Source organism: Mesitornis unicolor, unplaced genomic scaffold (genome assembly GCF_000695765.1).
Source record: "Mesitornis unicolor isolate BGI_N332 unplaced genomic scaffold, ASM69576v1 scaffold30805, whole genome shotgun sequence".
NCBI lineage: Eukaryota > Metazoa > Chordata > Aves > Mesitornithiformes > Mesitornithidae > Mesitornis > Mesitornis unicolor.
Window position 1 is genome coordinate 10,563 of NW_010185577.1, and position 25,114 is coordinate 35,676.

General features: G+C 38.9%; 1 protein-coding gene across 1 annotated transcript in view; it reads right to left on the reverse strand.

Annotated features, from left to right (window-relative positions):
* Positions 1–800: 800 nt before the first annotated feature.
* LOC104540955 (actin-binding LIM protein 2-like) overlaps positions 801–25,114 on the reverse strand; it is a gene marked incomplete at its 5' end in the record, with an annotated part of 43,248 nt that continues 18,934 nt past the window's right edge. Inside the window, 7 exons of the mRNA XM_010184885.1 lie at positions 801–1,632; positions 14,342–14,422; positions 14,595–14,659; positions 15,988–16,042; positions 18,158–18,216; positions 24,042–24,189; positions 24,812–24,864. Coding sequence (XP_010183187.1) covers positions 1,519–1,632; positions 14,342–14,422; positions 14,595–14,659; positions 15,988–16,042; positions 18,158–18,216; positions 24,042–24,189; positions 24,812–24,864 — 575 coding nt within the window. The remainder of the gene's footprint in view (positions 1,633–14,341; positions 14,423–14,594; positions 14,660–15,987; positions 16,043–18,157; positions 18,217–24,041; positions 24,190–24,811; positions 24,865–25,114) is intronic.

Genomic DNA, 25,114 nt, shown 5'->3' on the forward strand with positions numbered 1-25,114 from the left:
TTGGAAGAAGGCATGTTCAATGCTATGATTTTTCCAATGCTGGGTCAGTTGAAACTGTGTGTTGTAGTGCATATATTAACCAGTTACTTTAAGGAAATGCAAAAAGACATAGTGAAGTAGGAAGTGAGTACAAACATTCAAGGCAGTAAAAATGCAGAATACTGACACATGGCTGAAAAATGGACTTTTTGTAATGCTCTTTTAGTATCACACAAAACTAGCAACTCACTTTAAAACATTCTTTGTCAGCAACCATACTTCTGACCATATGAAATTATCAAATTTAACACAGTCTTTCAGCTGGAAGAGATATTAAGGTCTAACGCTCATACCAAATGCTTAGATTTTGTTAGCTTTGCTTGTTATTTAGGATAGTTTTGAGGTACTGGACCAGTATCCCATAGGTTGGTTTTTTTTAATTTATTTGTACAGAAACATGCAAATAGTAATGCATGAGGGTTTTATATATTTGATTATAATTGGATGTATTATTGATAGAGCACACCAAGCTTTTTTTGTTACATTTTATGCTGAACTGTTCCATTTCCACACCTACCATCACATTTCTCATGGCTTATCCTAAAAAGCCAGAAAGTGGAGAAAGTAAGAATGTCTTTACCTAGAACATATATTAATGAAAAGAATTATTTTACAGATAGATGTATCTATCTACATATAGTTAAGATTACATGGTATGTTTATCAGCATGAAATGTAAAAAAAAAAGTTCTCCAAACACCCCAAACTAGTAGGAAAACACAGTCAACTGGCACAATACACTCTTTAAACCAGTTTTGTATAAGGCTTCAGTTTTCCTGATGAATGGGACTAAATTTTTAAGTAGGTCTGTACACATTTTAGTCATTATAACTGTTTTATGTCACAATATATTCTTAATAAAATAAAAACTCTTGTGTTGTAATTAAAGATAGCTAGTTACCTTCTAGACAAATATGACCTTTTAGAGAGTAGGCTGTGTCTAAAGTATAAGAAGTAGAATTAAGGTGCTTCCATATTTTTCATTCTTAAAAAGTACCACACATAAACAATTGCAATAATTGCTTGTGGACATGCTTTTCTTTGGCTTTTACCATATATGTAATAGCATGTGATCCCCTTTTGGAGACTTTTATATTCATTACTTGATTTTGTAAAAATTGAGTTGTAAAACTTAATGGAACAAAATGTTGGAAGTATTTCCTTTGTCACAGCTACACTTTTTCTCTTCCTTTCATAATTTCCGTTTGCATCAAGCAGTAACTGCAAGCAACAATAAATTTAAAGCTAGATTTTCTGCATGTTGTAAACTGGGTAGGACCAGGAGTTACTGACAAAACCATCTGGTCATGCAAGATTAGCAAATTCTCTGTATTCCAACGCGTTGCCATCTAATCTGTCCTGTTTCCCCCAACACATACTAACACAATGAAGCTGGACAATGGTTCAACAGCAAGTGCATGTGATAGTTCTGGCAAGACTATTTTTGTTTTGATTAAGCACATATTTTATCCGGGAGGGGCTAGAAAAGCAGGGCCTTTTTCTTCAGGTCGTTCCGCTTCCAAAGTGCCAGACGATCAAATTCCTCAATGCTCATTTTGAAGACTTCCTGGAACTCTTCAGGGGACAAATGCCTCTTGAAAATGAAAACACAAAAAGTATCATTAAGCTCTTCTGTGCACAGGAATATTTTGTCCCTTCCTAAGTTTTAAAACACACCACAAAATAATGCATTAGGATTTGCATTTAAATTCCTAAATTGGTTCTGGAAAAGACTGCATCAAAACCAAAAGAACTCAGAGTAGCTGGGAAATGAAATTACTGATGGCAGTAGTGACTTTTGAAAAAAAAACACAATCTTTTCAATATAGTTCCAACTGAGCAGAAGCTGTGGTCTTCAGCAAAAGATGTTTACACATGGTGCTTGATGACAGAGCACACTGAGACAAATTTAAGCTATTCCAGGACTTTAAAGAGATTGATAACAATATAATTTCAGAGTTGGATTTGTTTTGCCTTGATCTTTAATGAGAGTAGTGGACGCCACACTGGTCCACTAATAGCAGCCTTATAACAAAGGAAAGAGCACACTGCTAAATTCTTAAACCCAAAATATGCTTATCCATGGGGATAGACTTGTATCAGAAGTCCAAGTTGGATGAAGTTGTTTTTCTTTAAATGCCAAGAACTACACTTTTATTTGATGTTTTTATGATTTAACATTTAAAAAAAAGATAAAAAAGGGAGAATACTAACATAAAGAATTTGAAGGAGACAGGATAATTGCCTAACAATTACTAGTATACACACAGAAAAGACAGAGAAGATAAATGTGTGAATTAGAAATGAATATCATATAAAATTTGTCTGGTAACTGGACTAACTGTTTTTCAAGCATTTCAGTAGCATCAGTTATGGTTCTCTGTTCCTGATGCGTTAAGCACACACTGTCCAAAATTGACAGATTCAGTGCAATAAGAAATACACATTGCAACTTTTAAACATGGACTCTCCTCTTCCACAAATATTTCCTTGAAACCTGGGACCTGCAACCTAACCCCCTCCTCCCCAACCAAGCTTTTGACTTGAAGCTCTCCAGGCACAGCTTGCTTTCCATGCACACATGCAGCCCTGTCCTAACCTTGGCACCAGCTGAAGCACCACATGCATCCAAAAATGAGATCCCCCCAGAGCTTCTAAGTGCAACAAACGCTTGGGCATGCCCCACACAGCAGAATCAGGCTAAACACACATTAGACAACTGTGTTATTTCAAAGGAAGGATGTTGGCCCCTTCCTTTCATCTCGCCGCCTCCTGGTTGTAGGACTTCCCAGGAGGTGAGAAACCTGGGACCAGTGTCCTTGTCACTTAGAGGAGGCTCAAAACTGCCATCTAGTCCACACCACTCAGTCTCAAGATGCAAGCCAGCCAGGAGTGTAATTTTGAAGGAGAGACAGTCCTCTCAAATGTGAATAACATTGCCAGCAAATGCTGAGCGCAAGATGCTGGAGATAGGGGAAAGCACAGCACTCCCCAGAGGCTAGGGAGCCACTGGGTCCTTTAGATGATGTTTTTACTGATAATTCAAACAGACCAAGGTCGTTTTTCATTTGAGTCAGGTCCCAGCATTATCTGGAAGAGTGCTACCTGCTATTAGCCAAAACTGTGGCAGGGACCATGTTATCATGCCCTAGTAATCCCACGATTGTTCACCTGACCAGGATGGACACAGCCCCACTGGCCTACCTTATAAGGCTATTTTTTTGGACAAAGTTGAAGGCAAAATTTTACTTTCCACTTACTAACAGTGCATTTATCATTTTAATGTAAATTACTCAAGGAAAATTAATGAAATTGTTTATAGGAAATCACAACATTTAATTACTTTGAATGGTCATTATGGGCCCTTGTGGTTTCTAAAAAAAACGACAGCCTTGGGCTTTTTGCCTTGAGATTCCACATATTCAGAACAACAGTGACTAAGAATCTGGAACTGAGCCTTCATTTTTCATTTGACCAATGATAGCAACCCACCATAAGCACTATGCAGAGCATGGAACAAACACGCCATGCATATTTGGCAACGGAGATCCTGTTTCGCATGGAAATGAGCAACATCTGACAATGTATTATAGAAACAATCTCTCACTGACAGAATTTAATTCTACTGGCTTTGAAAGAAAAAGTAACTTCTTTCTGCATTGATTTTTTTTTCATATTTTCCTGGTAATCCAGTGGACAAATGTAAGCAAGCTTAACTTCAGCAATTTCTCACACCAAGGAACATGTCTGTAGATTGTGAGTTTGAAAAACAAGTCTGGATGAGTAAAGTATATCATATTTTGTTTTATCTTGCTTTCTAGATTGTGGTTAAGACTTGAGATGTCCCCTCACTCAGGAGAGATCAGTGACAAACTGTAGTTCATACTCAAAGAGAGAATCAGAAAGCCCATCCCTGCAGGTAAACCCACTTTGCCCACCATATAAAACCATAGGAAATGTAAAACTTTAAAAGAAATGTTTTCACCATTTTTTTTCTTGAGGTAAATGACACCATTTCTTCCTAGGAACTACTGTAGTCTCATCAGATGTGTTTCAACACTGAAGGTCAATGGAGAGAGAGTCAGCAGGCCTCAGGCCTTTTCTGCAGGGTGTCGAACACTCACTACACTTCCTCTCCCAACAAAGCTTCCCACCAATCTCACTACAAGCTCTGCAATTCCCCCTTTCCTCTCCAAGGCCGTGCTTTGCCATTTATCATCTCACTTTACCCTCAGGCTCAGCAAACTTTCAGTCCACATGCATTTATCCAAGCCAGGAGGAATTAGATGTGTGCTCTGCTCCTCTGCTTGTAACCAGATGACACCAGCTTTATTCCTTGCCTGCACTCATTTTCTAATTATGCTTAAGTTTTGTGTTATGCCAGCATCATTTTTTTTCCTCACAGCAGTTCTCAGTTGGTGCCACCTGATCCAAAAGCAGTTGTTCTGTGATTCTGTGAGTTTCCAGCCCAGGGATGCAGTAGCAGAGATTGAGATGGGGAAGACACAAGATCACTTATTTCCACCTTCCATTCCACTAGGCAGTTTCTTTGCTTTTAATTCTCCTCCACATACTGTCCCTATATCTTAAGGACAAACAAATGGACTGCAATATTAGCAAAGCTTGTTACTCCATCAATGTACTATCCACACGCAAAATTAATTTGCGTAGAAGGGAACGCTTTCCCTATGGTCTGAATCCTCTCTGAGGACATCAGTCTGTGCCAAGTATAGCATAATTGCTGACATTTTCCCTGCATCTCAGAAACTTTCACCATCCCTTTCTTAAGCATCATGGGCTCTAGCTTCAGGACTTACCCTAGAAGCGGCAATGATTACAGTTATGTCTAAAAATTATGGAATAAACCTTGATCCCAGAAAGATGTCATCAAACTGGCAAAGCTTCAGATAAAAGTAACAAAAGTAATCATGGGTTGCAGAGTTTGATTTACGGGGAAAGACTAAAAGGCCCAAGTATGTATAAGCTTAGCCAAATGATGACTAAGGGAAAATATCGCAAATGTCTACAAGTATTTGAAGGGTCTAAACACCATGGGAATAGGCCAGTGTGGGAAGTTTATGTTCATACTTTTCTTTGTATGTATGATGTTAAATTTTGCCTGCACTATTGTTGGGACTTTCCTAAACCTTATTGCTTTAAGACCTCAAGCTTTTCCAAAACAAAGGCAGAGAAAATGTACCACTAAGAAATCTTAGATTGATTTACCTTTCTTCTCAGCTATTTGAATATTTGTCTTAACTGAAGCATTACCTTGAATTGAAAATTTTGTGTAGGGCATAGGGAGGATATTCATCTTGAGGTATGAGAGAAGATGTGTGTGTAAAGCTATGTTTTATAAGACCAACAACAGGATTTCTATTTTTTTTCTTCTTTTTTATTAAATGATTGGATCAGCTGAAAAAGTCCAGCTATGTTAACAGTGCATCATTGGGCCATTAAATGAATGGCCCACCTTATTAGTAAAAGTAACATTAATTCCTTTTGTATTTTACTAGTGTTGGCCTTGTTTACATAGGAAGTCTGGGTGTTTTACAGTGTGCTAGTAACCAATTCTTAATTCCCTTTGTGACAATTTGGCCATATTTAGGCATCTTAACTCCATCTACTTCTCTGCTCTGCATCAACAGCAAAGCCAGGCACATTGCAGACACTGAAGAGAGTACACAGGACCAGAATAAGGTCCCCTTCTGCTCAAACTTTGAACTCAGTTTGGAAGCTGCATAGTGATGCTAACATGATGCTACCTGAAAGATTTGCTAAAAGATAATGTAAATAGCTTAAAGAAGGTTCTTCACTAAAATGACACTGGAGCTTGCAGCATCAGAACATCAGCAATTTGGATATATTTGTGAAATCATCATGCTAGAAAGGACTACCACATCACATTGTTTTAATAAAATTGTATTAATCTGTATTGCTCCAAGTTTTGTTCTGGATAGCGCTTCATGTCAGCTTGCATGAGAAAAGAAAGACAGTGACACTCAGGTTCAGTAAAGTGCTGGTCCCACCGGACGTGTCCATGGGTCGCAGCAGCGAATTTGTGGAAGAGGAGAGCCATGTCTCCAGAAGCACAATCTCTCATCTGCACTGACAGCACTTTGGATTAGAGAATCAGGGTCACAGCATTGGGATTCCACTTTGGGAAATCTGAAGGTGGCCTGCAGCGTGGGAGCCAAATGTTGCTGCTGTAATTACACACTTGGATGTTACCTATATGGAACAGCACTGTGTAAGGAGGGTCACCACACCTTGCTAGGGCTCCCAAAACATACAAATACACAACGGAAGAATTAAAACTCAAATGTGTCTTATTGCGATGTACAGAACTAAGCAAAGGCTGAGCTAAACTTCTCTACTGCAATGCAACCACTACAATGGAAAATCCTCATGCTTTATGAAACACAATCATAAAAATGAGTGATACAGATACACGCTCATTTTTGAGACTCTCAGAACAAAAGCAATTAATTGCACATTCAAATACTTGTTCCAGAGTGTTATCTCAAAGAGAAGCTATGCTTTTCATTATAAATTAATAAGGCCTGCCTATTTTTCTGTGGCCTGCTAAAAAGCCAATAATCATTCTAAATAGAGTTATAATGTTTATTTAATTCAATGAGATTTCTTTTCCCCAAGAATAATTGTACTTCTAATGAAATTCAGAGATCTTCAAAACTAATATGTAGAAACATGGCATTACTGTGAATAAGTCACAGGAAGGGAAAATTGCAATTAACCTTCAGCTGCACTGCAGTAGGCTGTGAGCAGGTCAGGCTGCACAAGCATGTTTATTCCGTGTCAGTAACTGGATGGGAGACCTCATGTGAAAACATGAATATAGGAAGTTCAGAGGATATCATACTTCTTCATGAGTCAATATTGAACCAATGAACCAACACAGTGGATGGCAGGAGGTGATGAGTTGAAGACAAGAAAAATCAAAGTCCTAACTCCTAGAGGTCATTTTAAAACTCAGGTTTTTTTCTCTTTTGCTTTTTGTTACGTTATGTTCATAGGAAATGACAGCTGAGCATTACATTGCCTTTGCTTGGATCCACAGTGGATCTTTCATCTAGTCACTCTCTCTGAAGCACCACTGTGTACTCTATTTTAAAGAGTGTAGTTTTAAGTAGTTGACCACTTTGATTCTTTTTTGTTTAGAGTCCTTGTAACACTTCCAACCTCTGATGCACAAAATCCAGAAGGAAAAGCTACAGGATCTTTTCCAGAGTTTTCAAGATAGAAAATAGTAAAGCTAAACTGGGTTTTACTGGGAAAGGTTCGTCCACAGGTAAGCAAGCACTCACGTAAAGAACCAGATCTTAGCTCTTTAGGGTAGTTAGTGGAGAGGCTTTGCTAGTGGAATATAGTCTTTTCCTGTATTCAGATTTAGGATATCAAAAGTGCCTCAACAGAATAGGTTTGGAACAATAATAGCCCTCTCTCTCCTCCAGTTTTTCTCCTCTGCCTGCCCAGTTCCCTTCTCCTGTGCCTCTCAGATTTAGCCCAAATACTACCTTTGGATGCCCAGCCATAATTTTCTGGAAAAAAGTCTCTTTTATCTACTGAATTTTGAATCCTCATTTTGCTTTCACAAGGCTTGCACTTTTCCCTCTTCTTTCTGTTGCACTGCTGGGGCTCAGCAGGCTTTTCAGAGGTTTCTTCTAAGCCTACTGCATGTCTAATTACAAAGCTGTAATTAGCCATGTGCCACATTCCCAAGGGAGTACTGAATGTTATGCTCATCTACGAAGTAATTAAGCTTCACGCTCAATAAATATTTCATACTATTAAGTAATTATGTGATAGGGGAGGGAATGTTAAGAAATGGCATGAGTTGCCATCTAATGAACTCCAAAGTTATCACAAGATAACTAGAGCAACTCCATTGATCAGGGCATGAGGCAGTAAGTGCTACAACTGCATCTGCAGTAGATTTTTTCACAGCATGGAGCAGTTGGAGCACTTGTGCCACCGAGCCTTGGCAGGGGGTGCAGATCCCCCTCTCTCCTCTGCTTCCATGCAGTAACGTGGGTCCCCAAAAAGGCTCTCAAAAGAGCACTGCAACAGAAGCAGAGAGGAAGGGAGTCTGAAACTCTTCTCTCTGCTGATGTACCCTCAAGCATCCATACAAGGCTCCTGGACCTGTGGATGTGTCCAGTTTAGTATCTTGGCACCATGGAGCTTCACAGAGAAGCTGCATTCCACTCAGCACTAACACTGTGGGGCATTTACAATCTAACCTCTTGTGAAATGCAAAGGCACATGCAAAATATTCCCTAGTAGCATTGTACATTCAGTTTTTTCCCCATCTGAGTAATTACGGTAGAAGCTGAAAAGATACAAGTATTTCACTCAGGGAGAGCATATATTATTTACACAGTAGTACACAGTAGAACACTGAGGATAACCTGTGCCATCATTCTGTCACTCAACCAAATGAGCCTTTTCATACTGATATTTACATAAGTAATTGCCTTCAACAGATTGCTGATAAAAATGTTATATAATTAAGAAAATTATTAATATAAATTAACATAATTAATATAAAAGTTAATTAAATAATTATAGAAATAAAACTATGAATCCATAATGAATTGAAGAACATCTTGAGTTTCAAAAATCTAAGACATCTAAGTGCAGTTTTATCTTAAAAGTGGTAGATGTCTATTAAACTGGAGAATCTAATGAAGTTACTTATTGTGTGCTCATGAATATTTACACCAGCACTTCTTTGGATATTTGTCCCAGACTCGCAGCTGGGGCTCAGAGGTTTGGCTTCAGGTGATATGTCTATGCTTTTTGGGCCTGATCCAAAAAAGTACACTGGAGTCAACATGAAATTTTGCCTATTCATTTGATTTAGGTACGAAACACCTTATTCTTAAAGCAGTTTTCCCAGTTTCCCTTAGTTTGGGATTTAGTCCATCCATAATATGAATGCTCCACATCTAATCCCTGTTTGCTCCCACACCATTTCCACTCTGAATGGAATTACCTTTCATATGTATAGTGTAATTTCTAATGCATATTTTCATTTTATAATGGCTCCTTTTGTAAGTGCTTTGAAAACCAATATAGACATCCAGTACTGTTCACACCACAACCCTATGAATAGAATAAGAAACACAACAGAATAAGTTTGCAGGGCAAACAGTGTGAAGTTCCCCTGAAGTCAGGGAGCCACACTTTTTCACACAGGGTTACAAGCTTCGTTGTGAAGTGAGCCTGTAACCTCAAATTCAGCCCCAAACTACAAACTGCACTTCTCTATGTTAAAATATACATCATTCCAGTTTTGCTCTGATTTTCCCCATTTGAGCTCCAGAGGAGGTGGGACACATGACGTTACTTGTATGAAGAACATCTAGGAGCTGGGGCTGTTATAAATTCAGACTCAGTTACTGGAAACCAGTCCTAAAATGGTTGCAGCCCAAATGGCTAGAACCCAGGGTGATGGTTGAATAAAAACTAGTGGAAAAAATGTCATCCTTAAAACAAATCCAGACAAGCAGCTTCAGGAGGAAAAGCATGTTTGAATTAATCTGAGTGCTCTGTTCAAACAAGACCGCACCCATGTTTAAATCTCTCATTTCTGTTTACAAAAGAACAAGGTGGCAGATGAAAGTTGCTACTTGACATTCCAGAATACTTTTTTCCTTAGAAATTGTATCCTTGTTAAACAAAGAATGAACAGGCTCAAACAAAAGTGGAATAATTTACTTTCTACTGTATTTGATAGGCATGAATGAATAATGCTTTTAACTCTCTGACATTCAAAAGAAAAGGCTAAAGAAACTAAGATACATTAAGATAAGAAAATCAATGAAAACACGAAAAGATGGTTTCCAAATGGGAAACTCTATGTTGGCTTTCAAAACTACAGCCTGTGACCACAGAAGAAATCTTATACTCTGTGATAAAAGCAACTTTGGGAGGTAAAACAAAACATATATAACTATGCAGCTGGGCAGGAACCATCAATTTGGACGTGCAAGCACTGAATCACATTGCTGCGACTGAATAACAGGCAAAAAATATCAAGTGCATCCTTTTAGGAGCCCAAGGCCTAAATCATAAAAAGGTACTCAAGTACTTAAAAGAGGCATGATTTTCAAAAGTGTCCATAAGCATAAGCATTTGCTTTGGGGAAAAAAAGAACCCAACAAACAAAAAATCCCCAACAGACGAGAGCATGTGGAACCAGCAGGTAAGGAATGTGCTAATATGTGCCATCCAAAGGTGATGTCCTAGTCCCTAGAAACTTGGGACTTCAGTGGGAAGTTTCCACTAGGACACTTACATTTAAGCCCCTGTATAATAAAATAATCCTTTTGATAAAATGCTTCAAGATAGACCAAATAATGAATTTTTTCAAATGTTATTGCAGCAGGAGTACCAAATAATCCTATTTCGTAATTATAATATGTTAAGGCTTTGTCTTCACAGAATATACCAATTGAAGTAAATTAGGGATTTACAGAAGTCTTCAAAGCAGGACCAACTTTAAAATTTGACCATACCCCTCAAGGCCTTGTCCAACTGAGCTCTGCATGCCTTCACGGATGGAGAATCCACAGCCTCTTGGGCAACATGCTCTAGACACAGAATCACAGACTGGTCGGGATTAGAAAGTACCTCTGAAGATCGTCCAGTCCAACCCCCTGCCAGAGCAGGATCATCCAGAGAAGATCACACAGGAACGTGTCCAGGAGGGTTTTGAATGTTTTCAGAGAAGGAGACTCCACAACCTCTCTGGGCAGCCTGTTTAGTGCTCTGTTACCGTTTGTGTCATCTGCAGATGTGGTTAGTGTGCAATTTCCCTTCTTCACCCAGACTGCATAATCCAATCCTGTGCTACTGCTTTATTGTTCTGCAATATTACCTGAATTCACTTGCTCTTCATCATTTCCCTTTAGAATAGCTCCCAGGAAGGCTGTTCCATTCATCTAACATTAGAATAAACAGCACTGTGGTACAGAGAAACTTCTACAAAATTCTTGGGCCAAATCCTTATCTAGTGTAAATTCCTCACATTTCAAATCAGCTTATACTAAATGAAGATCCAGGCTATTCATTCAAAACTCAGAGTGCCAGTAATGTATTTAAAAACCAGCAAGTTGTTTATTATAACTAGTTCTCAATGCTGCATGCATTAGTTCGCTGCTGGCATAAACACCTCCTCAAGGAGCACAAGGAACTGGGCTACTTCTGCCTCACCACTGAGTTAGAACAAGCAAACAAAAACATGCTCAGTATTTCCAGACTTAGATATATGTGCTTTTGAAGAAAGAATTCCTATTATTTGAATGCATTTATTGCCAGTTGAGCCTTCCTAATCTCTAGATATCTCTTGGGCTTAGAAAAATATGCATTTTCACAGGAAAATATTTTTATAATCTGTAAAATAAATTTCTTACACAACAGCGTAATCTAAAAAATACTCACAATGGGAGCAAAGCCAGCAAAGCACTACCACCCACTAAAACCCCACCCTCCTGCGGTCCTTGACCATTAGCCGAGGCCTTCATCGCAGCCTCTCTTAATTTGAACCAAGGAGCTAATACCATTTACTTGAGTTCATTTTTCATGACAGGAGCACTCAATATTGGACGCTTCCCTTGGAAGAGGGAATCAGAGACAAACAACAGTGCCTTTTCCATGACATCTACACCGGATCATTCAAAGTTCACAAAAAACTCTGTTTCACAAAGAAGAGCCTGCTTCAAGTCAACGTCAAGTCAACTTGTTAAATAAGTCTAGCTCATGCAGATTTAGTCACTTTATTGCCCCTAAGTAGACCAAGCAATCAGAAACATTGTGTGTAAGATAGTCTCATCATACTGGACACGGTAAGACCGCTTTCATGTTTGATAGCTGATATAAAACAGAATGGTTCTAGGTCTCCTTTCCCTGATACCACCTGTGCCCTGTGTTCACAGCCATCACAGCCAGGCGCTCGTCCTGGTTTGCAGCAGTGAAGGCAAGGTGAGGCTTCAGCCCACAAAACTGATCCAAATAAAACTGGGATATTAGAACATTTATTTTTTCTTAGAAGATTTTCCTTGATAAATCACTCTCCAGTTTGGATAATGCATGGGCTTAGCAGTGCTATCACCTTCACCATTTCCACAGGCACAATCCAGCCCTTTCAAGAGTGACATTGGCTGTGCAGGATGAAAACAGATCAGCTGGCAACCCACACTGCTGGGAGAGGGAACTTGTCTCCTAGAGATCTGTGAGCATCAAACCATACCCTGTAGCAAATGTGAAATGAAGCTCAAGAAAAGGTGAAATCTAATCTTAATACCTGCTTCCAGTATTGCCAGTATGCCTCTAAAAAGCTCCAAGATACCAAGGTGTGCTAAGTGGGTCCTATACTAACAGATGGGAGGGTGTGCGTGTCTAATCCTGGTGTGTTCCTGTGCAAACCTATAAATCCATGTAGTCTTGGGCTCCCTGAGTCCTGGGTCTTGCCCAAGCCTGACATCTGCTGAATGTGAAAGTCAGCATCTCAGTTACAATCTCCTTATTCTGCCACAAGAGAAAATAATGATAAATTGTTTTTCTGTGCAGACCTACTTATTTCCAGAACTTCTGTTATGCAGAGGGAAGGGATGGGGAGGAGGGGAAGAGGCTGGTGGGGAAGACAATAGTTTGTGCCTGTCACTCAACTCTGCATATGGTTTGAATGCGTAGATGAGCTGCTGTCTCTTTTTCCAGTAGCTATAATCCTATTAAAATGCTGTTAATTCAATTGTTTAAAAGTCTACCAATTCTTAATAAATGTAAGATGGTCTAAAAAAGGAGTCTTTCTTGCAGACACACACGTTCAACCCAGTGCAGCAAGCAGCAGGATCAGCCTGGTCCCCTTATTGCTTTCCTGGTGCAAGTTTGAAGCACATCTTGCTTATTGTTCTTTTTTTTTTGCCAACCTCTGTGAGATATTTGAAGTGGTTGGGCTACTTGAGCCACCAGGCACTGGGCTGCACCTGGTGCAAGGCAGACCGAGCAACTCCGATGTTAAACAAACAGCAATTCCAGCTGAGGACAGCGTATGAGGTACGGATAATGGCAGCCAGGACAGGCAGGATCCATCCAAAGCAAACTATACTTTGTCTTAAAAAAGCAATCTGGAGCTGCATTTGCTATTCAGGCCAGCATCATGTGTTGAAACAAAGACTCTATTCTTTAATACACACACACGCGCGCGCGCACGCACACACACACACACACGCACGCATATCTCTTCAATTCCGTGCTGCTTTTTCTGGACTCATTAATCTTTTCTTTATTGCTATCATGCCTTACTCTACCCCAGGCTTAAATCAGCACACGTTTTTTCCTTACAGTCAAATCAATACTACTTGCTGGGTAATCAAGTGACAAGCACATTGAAGTATTTAAGAACATAACACCATTTCCAAAATATACTACATGCATAAGAATAAATGGATTTTTTTAAAAAAACTTCATCTTTCATGTGGAACTTTCTGGTACTTCATAGTTTTTCTTCTTTTGTTTGCTTTAAGATTAAAGTTTGTTCTTTTCTTGTCACATAATCAAGTTAAAAATACAATTTTTTTTGTAAATATAAATCTTCCAATATTGTTAAATGTGTATTTTTTATTGAACTATCTCTTCTCCTTAATAGTAATTCACACAAAGATATGCTAGTTTAATAATTTAGTCAGTCAAGAAAATAAACCTTGTGAATTTCACCTGAACAACTTCAGCATTCAGCCTTTGGAAATTAAGCTTTCCTTTACAATAAATTATATCTGCATTTCTCCAGCTTATACTACTACACTTTGAGAGAGGTGGATGCCACAGCAAGTCCGTAGTACAGTGATCATGGATGACACAGCCAAAGGGGAGACTGAATAAGGCACTGGACCAGAAACATATGTCCATATTTTTGCAGGATAGATAGAGATTTTCTATAATACTCAGGTTATTCTAGAAGTGTGGGGTTTTTAGGAATTAAAAATAAACAAGTTTCAATTTACCCCATCCCAACTTTCAATATCCTGTATAATCATCCAAAACCACTGGGTTTCATCAATATCTTTGTAAAACAACCTTTGGTTGGACATTGCCAGGTTTTTGGGTATTCTTTTTTAGTTAGGTGTTTCAAAACATACTAGTATTTTGAAATAAAATATAATATATAATGATATTCCTCTCTTCTCTCTTTTTTCATTGTCGGGCACAGGAATATCTAAAATGGTACACAAATAGGACAAAGACTTGCAAAGCCATTGAGCAAATATCATTCCTACCTCCAGCCTGGTCCTGTCCACATCCTTAGGCAATTTCACACGAACTCGGTTTGTTACAATAAGTGTTTCATAAGGATAAATCTGTTAAAAAGACAAGAGCAAATGAAGTCCAGCCAAATCTAATTCTGATGTATGGAAATGACAGAGTGGGGAACTTATTAATTTAGGTGGTACATACTTGCATCCTGATTTTGACCAATATTTCACTGGGATAAAAATTAACAAAATAAAATAAAAAAGGAACACATATAACCTTGCTAGGAAGTGCTGAATCTGATTGTTCTTCCAGGGTTGGAAAAGCCCTTCTTACCTTGTATTCTGCAAGAGAATGAGAACAGGTTCACCGTTTAGAATTTATAGGCCTCTTTTGGAGTCACCAGAATGAACATTTAGGTACATCAGCAATTTGCTATGCTACTACATTTCTCTCTTCTCAGTAGTCATCAGGTAACTGCATACATAGTAGGCATTTGACCCCCAAACTCTGAATGCCTATAGCACTTTTACAAAAATCCTTGAAATCAAAGGCTTATTACAGAAAATCCATCTCCTGATGCCACTGGGTTACACAGTGAGTATGTCTGGCAAAATTAGGAATTTCTTTTTACAGGAGGCTTTTGTGCAGAGCTAAGTCAGTCTGTCATCCAAAAGTCTTGCCCTTATTATTTACTGAAAACAGTTAAAATATATGGATAATTACAGGCATGCCAGTTTGGGAACATATATGAAAATCGAGTTAATACGATATTCCAAGATGCCAACATTCTGCACTTGGGCTGACTGCAGTGGGAATAACAACAGTGAAGAAAATATGATCTCAGGGTGTGGGGACGATGATTCCTGGATCTGAACTAGCACAGGGGTATTCTACTTAGATCAGTATATGACTCTACATGATATGACTACTACAAGGTCATCTATTCACATTGATGATTAACTGCAACCAGGATAGCCAGTATTTTTTCACAGACCTTTTTATGGTCTGAAATGAAACCAGAGATGAGTCTACTTTTCAAAATCTGTACTTCAAACTATACAAACATAGAGACAAAGATTTGTATCAACAGAGATGCATGAAGTGAAGCATGAGATTAAGTGTCTTGGAAACAATCCTACTCTTCCCCATGAGTAGATGAAAGTTCCTAAATTGCTCAGCAATTTTGAAAATTCCAACCCAAGTTCCATATTAAGTTCAGAGTCCACTTAAACTGTAATTAAAAAAAAATGAATGCAAATAAATTCTGCTTTTTAAATGTGTACATTTTAACCACACTATAGCACAAACATGAAGCACAATGGACTTTTTTATCTGATACATTTTGAAGGAGTGATTATCTTAATTTTTTCCTCTCTTTGATATAAGACCACCACCTGCTAAGCAAAGAGAAACCAGAGGCTGTTGCCACATATTTAGGATACTGAGGATACTGACTCAACATGATTGCACCACTTGATGATGCAGGACTTCAGTCTGGCCATTATTATTGGTCAGAAAAAACCAAGATTCTCTGTGATAAACATGATACTGAGCTAAGTCTGTATCTAGTCATTATTAAGTGAACTATGAGAGGATCTCTTTATGGCAAGTTGTTAATGAGCATCCTCAAAGGAGGAAAACATGGAGTGGAAATGATACTGTAACGTACCTTTCATCCCCCAGCTCGTCTCCTGGTCCGTTTCATATTGGCCCATATTTTCAGGCTGAAAGAGAAAGAAAGAAGAAATGTAGCTACAAAATACACCACAAAAATCACTCTGCACATTGTCAAGGAAAAAAAGAAAACAAGCTAGTACCACACAATCAAAATACAGATCCTTGTGAGAGAGAAAGAGAATGAAGTTCCATTCAAACTTGATCCAACTGCTCAAGGCAGGAGTCCTGAGCGGTCACAACACCCATTGATCTGTGACTGCATGATGGAGCTCTGCCATAGCAGAGGATGCAGTGCTAGCTGGATGCCTGGGTCCCTGCAGGCACTGCAGGTGCAGTTTGCTGGCTATGCTGTGAACTCCCATCCAGCAGTGAAAGCTGGAGCTTGGATGTCACTCCGAGAGGCAACTGCAGTATCATAACCCACCACACTCCTGAGCCCTTTTATAGGTCCTGCATCATAAAGTCTTCGAGCTCTGACTCCTCACAGCTTTCAATGAGGCAGAAAGGTGTCAGAAATCCACCGGGCACCCCCATTTGAAGACCTGGTACTAAAATTAGATTGAAATCGCCTTTTTCCTGCGATATAGACGTCTTACTGCAGTCATCACTTATGCTGCACTGAAACTTGTATAATTCTGCTTCCTGCTTCACACTGCGGATGCCACTAAGACCAGGGAGAACTGAGCATATGTGCCATAGCTTGCTTTGACCTCCTATCTTTTTTCTTTGCTGGCAAACGCTATGACGACAAACATTACAGGAAATCAGAAAAGCACTGATATATGATTTTTGTTTCCTCCGTCACCTTTTTGTCTGTTAAGCTATCAGTGGTGTGCACAGCTATGCTCACAATAACCCGCAAGGCTCCGTATTGTTTGGTTTTGGTTTATTTTGTTATGTAGCACTGGAATGGGTGATTAAAAATAACAAACCGCAATAGCTGGTATGAACCTGCAATCCAAACAGAGAACATCCATTCTGAGAAGAATTTTGGCCTCAAGGATTTAACCAGGAGCAACCTTTCTTTTCAGCTTAACTGGTTTTCAGCTGTGGAGTTGGACCCTTGAAGGGGGACAAATGCTGCCATCTGCTGCTTTCGTGTTACATTGCATGGCTTCAGCCCACTCCACTGCTGATGGAGTTTGCCTTGGCCTCACCTGTCTGGAGCCTTCTGATAGCTTTGGTGCCTCACCAGCACAGTGACTGGGCGCAAGTCAGTCCCTCACTCATTTCAGGTTACTGGTAACAGTTATTCTGAAAAGTCAGAAAAAAGCTGCTGACTCCTAAGTGGGAGTCTCAGCTCCTTTATTGTAGTGTCTTCTAATGACCTGCAATTTAACTCTTATCATTGGGGAAGTTTGATCCTGCTCATGTACTTTTGCAGCTTTCACATTTCCTTTACAGAAAGGAAGGAATTTGAATGAGATCCTGTCACAAATCAATGTTCAAAATATAAGTGCCCATGCTTCTATGTATTGCCAATTTATCACTATTTGTACCTAAAAATACAGGCCATGAACTGAGAGCCCATAATGCTGGATGCCATAGAGAAACAGAGATCAGTGTCAAAGATGCTTTCGTCCTGGGGAATTGCAAAAACTATTATAAAGAGATTAGAACAGGAATCCCTAGTCTGATCTGATCATAATTTTCTTCTGCCTTTTGCTTTCTAGATTGCTCCCTCCCCCGCCTTATACAATGACTGTATATATGTATATACAGACACACACACACACACACACATGCATACTGGAAAAAAACAGAGTAAATGGTTCAAGAAATGCAATGGACATGGGATGCTCCACCTTTGCTCTAAGATCATTACTTGCCTAATTACAGGCCTAACCCTCTTTATCATTAACTAAAGCTATACTGTGATCTATTAATATGTGCAGCCTGTATGTTTTGGACTTTCGTTTGTTTTGGGAGGAGAATCAAGATTCCCAAAGCTCATGACACATACAATCAAAAGGAGAAGCCTCCGTCTGTCTTCCTCTTGCAGACAGACAATCTGCAACCCACACAGGGTATGAATCTGTCAGACAGGGCTGGCAGCCAAAACACCTTTGAAGTGTTATTACTGTGTAGATTTTCAACTAGTTACTAAGCTGCCTATTTATGATACACTACTGCCTGGAGAATCCATTTAAATGTATACCTACCTGGTGTAAGCCATTCTTTCCACAGCCAGGTAGAGAAGCAGATTTAGAATATGGAAATCCTGTAAGAGATGTAACACAGAGCTATATTTTTTGTAAATCCTTTATAGACTAGTAAAAAACAGAATTCAGGAAAACAACCAGAAACAGCAATTCCAAATCAATATGTACATTCTACTTACGGGGTGAAATATAAGTGACCAATGCTCATCCTTTCTCTGTATTTAATGTACATGAACATGTGTAACAATGTCTATAAATAACAGCATGTTAGGATGCACTCACCTTACCGGCATGACATGAAGAGAGTTGTGTTACGGAAGCCTTATGCAGCTATGTGATGTAAAGCAAACTTTAGAGCTTGTGAAATCTCTGCCCTCTAACTTAGTGTTAAACTATGACTTGAAAATGGGATTAAAAGTACCATAGTTTTAGATTTACATCACTTCTGATCATGATGTATGCAGTCTGGTTTTGGTTTTGTTTCTTAAAAAAGAAGAGCTGGTATCATACAACTTAAAAAAAAAAAAAAGATTTTGCTTTCTTTAAAACTTCTACTGTTTCAAGTAGGGGAAAAAACCATAAATGAAGATACAGCAATGGATAAAGTAAATCAGTAAGATCATGAATTGAGAAATGAAGTTTTACAACAGACAAAATTGGCAAAGTGGTGTTATCATGAACAAACTGGATGTAATATGGTAATGAAACTGTTTGTGGTCAGTATGAAACAACTGTAGAGCCTTACTTTTAGTACTGAGAGTCTAATAAGAAAGTTTGGAAGTTCTTTTTGTCAGTGAAAGGATAAAAAGTGTTTCAGATTAGTTTTTAGTTAATAAAAATAATGCTATATATAAGTGACAAGCTGAATCAGTTTAAATTAAGCAGAAGATGAACAAACATGTCTATCAAAAACATTCTTGATTCCAGTACAGGAAACTTTGATAAATGGATGCAAAGAGTTAGAGAAGTCAGCTCAAAGAACTGAATGTACAATGCTTCTTTCTGTCAAAAATGTTAGCAATCTGCATCCAAAGGGGAATGCAGGAAGGGAATCCAGACCCCACTGGATTAATAAATACCCTAAGGAGATGATTAGGAATAACCATACAGAAAGAACAAAAGATGGATCAGCAAAGCACTCATGATGTGCTGAGATGAAGTGAGAACTGCCAGAAGTCAAGCTGAGTTAAACACTGAAAATGATATTAAAACAAATAGCAAAAAGATTCTCCAGCTATCCAAATAAAAAGAGAACAAGGAAAGAAGAAATGGGATCACTGGGAGTTACGCTACGTCAGTACACAGCAGAGGTGAGAGCTAACCTACACAGAGCTCCAACACTGAAGGAGTATTGCATCTCCGGCTTTAGAAACAAAAGGTACAGTAGTGAGCAAGGAGGGAACTAACAGAATAAGGGGATGCTAATGAATCGCAGTTGTGATGGAAACATAATTTGAAGCATTTAATGTAATTAAACAGGTTGTGATAAGCTCACATTAAATTGCAAGTCCAATACCTGTTACCACTGGAGAACAGCAACTATAGTTTTTATATTTAAGAGGGGAAAAGATAATGAGGAGCTATCAGTTTGCTTCCAACAGAAAACTTACAGAAAGTCCGAACAAAAAGATTGAACAGAAAATCAATTATAGCCACATAGATTTTAATTGGTTTGACATAAGTTAAAGACACAGTGCCAGACTTACTTAGTTTTCTTTGTTAAGATAAATGACTTCTGCACAACATAGATTTTATTGGATCTCATCTAATGTGATATCAGTAAAGTGTTTTGCATGTTGCTGCACATGGAATTAAATGCAAATCTGGAAAATGTGGAGTTTATCAGAGGAATTAAAGTGTCAGTAAAGAAAATAATAAAATGTAAGAAACGGGTAGTAAGAACTGAGCAGAGCTGATAGAGAAAAGTGCCAGCATGGACTGGTGCTGAGTTGAAACTGCCTAATGTTTTCACTAATCATCTGGTCACCAAAAATAGGAATGGGCTAAATAAAATTTGTTGTTGAAAAGAAGTTAAAAGCACTTTCAATATAGAGGAGGATTAGGATATCACAAAGAACTGGGATAACCTTGAACATTAGAGCAATAGAAATGGAATAAAATTTAATAATTCATGGGGAAAGTCACGTGTCTGGGGACTAAGAAATACGCCAAATTTCTACTACTTAGTCTGAGAGCTCATCATTTGGAAATGATAGGGAAGGAGACAGGCTTAGGTAAACAGCTCAATCACAAGATGACCCTGAGTTGCTAATGTAAGTGTAAAAAAGGCGAAAGTTGAAAATGTCTGGCTTGATAGATATAAGATAAAGAAATAACTATCATATTTTGGGCAGTGACAGGGGATCCTCTACCAGAGTAGTGGCCTACAGGATAACTGGGGCAATGAAAGCTCATCACAGGAAAGAAGGCTTGATAAGCTTGACTTATTTAATCTAGCAAAATGAAGATTATCTAGAAAAGCAAAAGAATTTATAGAAACATAATCAACCACCATCTGAAGAGTGGTATAAACTATGAGCAGAACTTCTGCTGCTGGTCCTGCAGAGTTTCCCCATCTGATACAGGGGTGTAGCAATGAATAGGTGGATCACCTACTTATTCCAGTTTAGAAAGTGGAAACTTATCATTGCTTGTAATCTGAATGGTAATGACACCAGAGGGCAAAGAGTATGTAGCACCTCTGAGACAAAGCAAATGGATCTGCAACGAAATTGTCATCTCTGTCTGGAAAATAATGCTGGTGTTGAACAGCAGTGCGGAGTTCAATTTCTTGGCCTCTTGGCTATAGAGAAGATGGGTGGGATAGTTTTGTTCTATTGCCAAATAGCATTACTCAGTTACCAAGGAAAAATGCACAAAGGTAAAGACCACAGTTTGAGAACAAACACTTTAAAAACACTGAAAACTTGAAAGTATTCACTTTAGCAGGCAGCAGCTGAGGAGCTGCCTCCCAGGACTGAGCCACATCTGTGGGCACAAGCGACATCGTGTGGCCAGCTGGAAAAAATCCAAGAGGTGAATACAGCTGAAACAGCCGAAAACAAGTAAGACCCACTGACTCCAGTGGGAACAGTATTTCACTTAGCTTCTCTTTCCCATTAACTAAGTCACAAAGTTGAACACGTTTTATTTAGCTGCCTTTTTTTTTAATAAAAAGGAAAAATATAACACTAAAAGGCAACTACCACAGACTGCTCTTTATCACATCTAACTGCAGTTGTACCGTTACAGTAAATTTTCTGGAGTAACAGGACAAGATAAAGCAATCTTTCTCTCTAATTGGGCACTATCAGAACATCAGCTGCTCTCTGCATGAATACAGCTCCTGCTTTTCCAGTACAACATTCACTCTAACCTGGATATTCTGAGCCTTTTACCACATCAGGGACACATGAAGAGCAAGCGTTACATAGCTTGCTAGATGCCAGCTTTCCTAAATATGTGACACTTAAAATCATTAATTAGGGTAAATGATTAACTATTAAACATGAACAGATACAGAAACAAGACACATTTACACAGGTGGATGTAAGGAGATGCAAACTCCACTCCAGATGTCTGCTAATTACACCAGCCTCATACTGATGTACTTTGGTGTTAGATGTATTCTTCTGGGCATATAGTTAACATAACGTGCTAAAAATCTTCTAGAGGAGAATAATCCTTCTGTGGTTTGCTCAGAGGCTGGACAGATGAAGGCAGGGCTGTTTGCACAGCGTGTTTGGACACATCGCCGGAGATTCACAGTCTGATGCCTGCTATGTAGCCACTTAGTATCAAACCTATACCCGAAAGGTTTATTTTCTCCAATACTCACTTACTGTGCCACAGAGATGGGACTGAATGTCAGAGGTCTGAACCGTAAGTGCAAGAAGGTACTCTTCCATGGCCAACAGGGCATGGGACAGACTACAAATACTCAGAACTAAATGGGGAAACACTGAGTAGAGAAGGAATTATTTAGGATGTCAAGGTAAAAAAAAACAGTCAGGTGCCCGAATAAAATCAGAAAGAAAGGAAAATAGAAAATATGAATGTCAAGGAAAGCAAACTTCTTCAGTGTCACTTCTCTGTAGCTGCTAATTGGGTAACAGGACCAAGGGACAGAGAAATATAAGAAAAAAAATGGAAAATGAGCTACATGAGCAATATTGTATTGGCACACAGGTGATACTGAGCCTGACAAAGGTGTGAACTATTTTTTGCAATTTTAGTTTTAATAGCTCCACATTCCCAAGATAATTAAAAACATTAAAAAACGCACAGTGACAGGTGTAGCAATATAAGTAAAAAATTGACACTGTATGTTGTTCCTGTATACCATAGTCCCTGGTGTGCTACATACCTACTTAAAATTTGCATGCAATGACTATTCTCTCAATACATATGTAGAAAAGCATCAGATCAACTCCAGAGAGCCTCCAAACCTACCCAACATGTGCATTACAATGAAAGGTTTAGGTGATCATTTCTGAGCAATGACTTACAGAAGTTAGGTGTGTGAGGTGGTCAGACTTGGTTTCCCCTGCACAAAGAATCCTACAATACACCTTGTGCACATGTACATGATGTCTGGTGAAGGTTAAGGAATCAGATCCCTTCAGGTTAGACCAGTGGAACTGATGATTCAAAATAACTTCTCTTCTTTATCTTGTTACAGCCTTGTGACAGACTTGGTAGCATCTGTTTTTCCTCTTCCTTGCATAGCTAAGCCATAATTTCCTTAATATAAGTTGATGGAGCCAGCTATCACAATACCAAAATGCCCACAAGACTGACATCCTAGCCCTGCTGCCAGACATGCCTTGCATTGGATGCATGCTTTTGGAAAACTACTTCCCCAGCTCATTTACCCGAGATGACCTTCTGCTGCTGTGTGGCGTGAAGTGGGGGAGGCAGGGAGAGGAATGGCCCAGTTATTTGTTAAAATCTATTTCACTGATTTTTTTTTCATTTATGGAATGTAGAAGTAAAATTCAGACCCGATTCTGATGACTCTTTCTTACACCACCTGAATTGCTGAAATGTGGAGTAAGGAATGTGTAGAACATGCTTTTGGCACTGACAGCTAGTGTGGGCACATGGTCTTCAGATCAGTATTTAATAACAAAATTACCGCATTATTCCACCTGGAAGGTTTCTGTGAACTTAACAGGTATAACTGTGAGAGACAATTAAAAAAGCCTATTCTAAGTTAACCTTTGGAGCAAAGTGTTCTTTATGTTTTATCACAATACAGAAGAAATGGCTCTACCAATATTCAAAATACACAGTTTGTATCAAGGAGTAATTAGCACAGGTTAACAAACTGCCTGATACTACCATCTTGTCTACTGAAAAGAAATACTATATAAGAAGTTCTACACTATGAGGGTGTTGAAACACTGGCACAGGTTGCCCAGTGAAGTAGTGGAGGCCCCAGCCCTGGAGATATTCAAGGTCAGGCTTGATGGGGCTCTAAGCAACCTGATCTGGTTAAAGACGTCCCTGCTCACTGCAGGGGGGTTGGAGTAGATGATCTTTAAAGGTCCCTTCCAACCCCACATATTCTATGATTCCATGATAATAAATAGGTACTTTTATGTATTAATGAGAGGCAGATTTTTGTGGTAAGGAACCCAAGAGATAATACAGTTTCCTTATACAGGCAATGGTGCTTCTTCTACTAGTTTCACAATCAAAGACTGAAGGCACTGAACACCACAAGCCATAGCAAAACAAACTGACAAATAGGTGTAAATATGATAGAGAAATGAAGTGTAAAGCTGACTAGAGAGCTATGTGAACGAGACCACAGCAGGGCCACCCTCCTTTGTCACATCCCTGCCTGGCAGTGCCGGTGGGCCAGGGACACAGTACTCACGGGAGTAGCCGGTAGTTGTGCCCTCCTGTGTCCTTGGGAAGTTTTCTCTGTCGCTTCCGGCAGTAAGAGACAGGGACCGGGTGTCCGAATCCGGGGAATTAGTTCTGGTGTCCATATCCCCTTTCAGAATAAGCCAACTGGCCTTTAGCTGAAGAGAGTAAAAAGCCCGTTATAGGATTCAGGATTTGACATCTGAATGCAGTTCTCCTACTCCACCTGTCTGGGAAGTCTTGTGAACTGACAGTATGTTTATGCTTGGTACATCCTGTACCAACATTTTACCAAAGTACAAAATGTGACTGTATCCTGAGACTCCCCATTAGACATCACAGCTACCAAAAACTTTTAGCTTTCAGCTGGGCTGAGGATCTCTGTTAATTAGGGTGCCCACTGCGTCCCACTTTTGAAGATGCACCATGTCATTTTCTTATAATTAATCCACTGTTAACATTTTTCTTATATGTTAAGATGCACCCTAAGTAAAAGTCCACAGGCTCAGCTGAATTACCAATGTATATTTGAGAGTGAGTGAAAATCCATGAGCTTACTGCTCTTCATCCCTACTCCTTTCTTTACTGTAGAATGTAGATTCTAAACCCTCTCTCCCTCTAGAGAGATTAAGCTTTTCTACATCTTCTTGGAAAGACCTAAAAGTAGTAATGATTATTTCAGTTCTCTCAAATAATACCTTTATGTATGAAAATGTTTCAGAAAAGAGTTGCTTCAAGAAAGCTCAACAAACTACTCCTTTTTTTTTTTCTGATCATTACCTTCTTACTGTCCTGATCCAAACTTCCATCCTCCCCTTCTGATCTTCTTGCTGCTGGAAGATTAAGTTAATTTTAAAAATTAGAACAGATCACCTCTTTTTTGCCTTCTGTTTCGACTGTGGCTATGTTCAAAATATTTTTAAGAGGGGAAAGAAAAGAAAAACAAACAACAAACAAAACAGCTGGGCAGAAAAATGGATGTTCAGAACTATGGTTTTACAGAATTACTTAAAATAATTTTGAAATTATTACAGTAATACTCATTCTTCAGCCATATTTAGATTAAGAAAATCTATTCCTGCT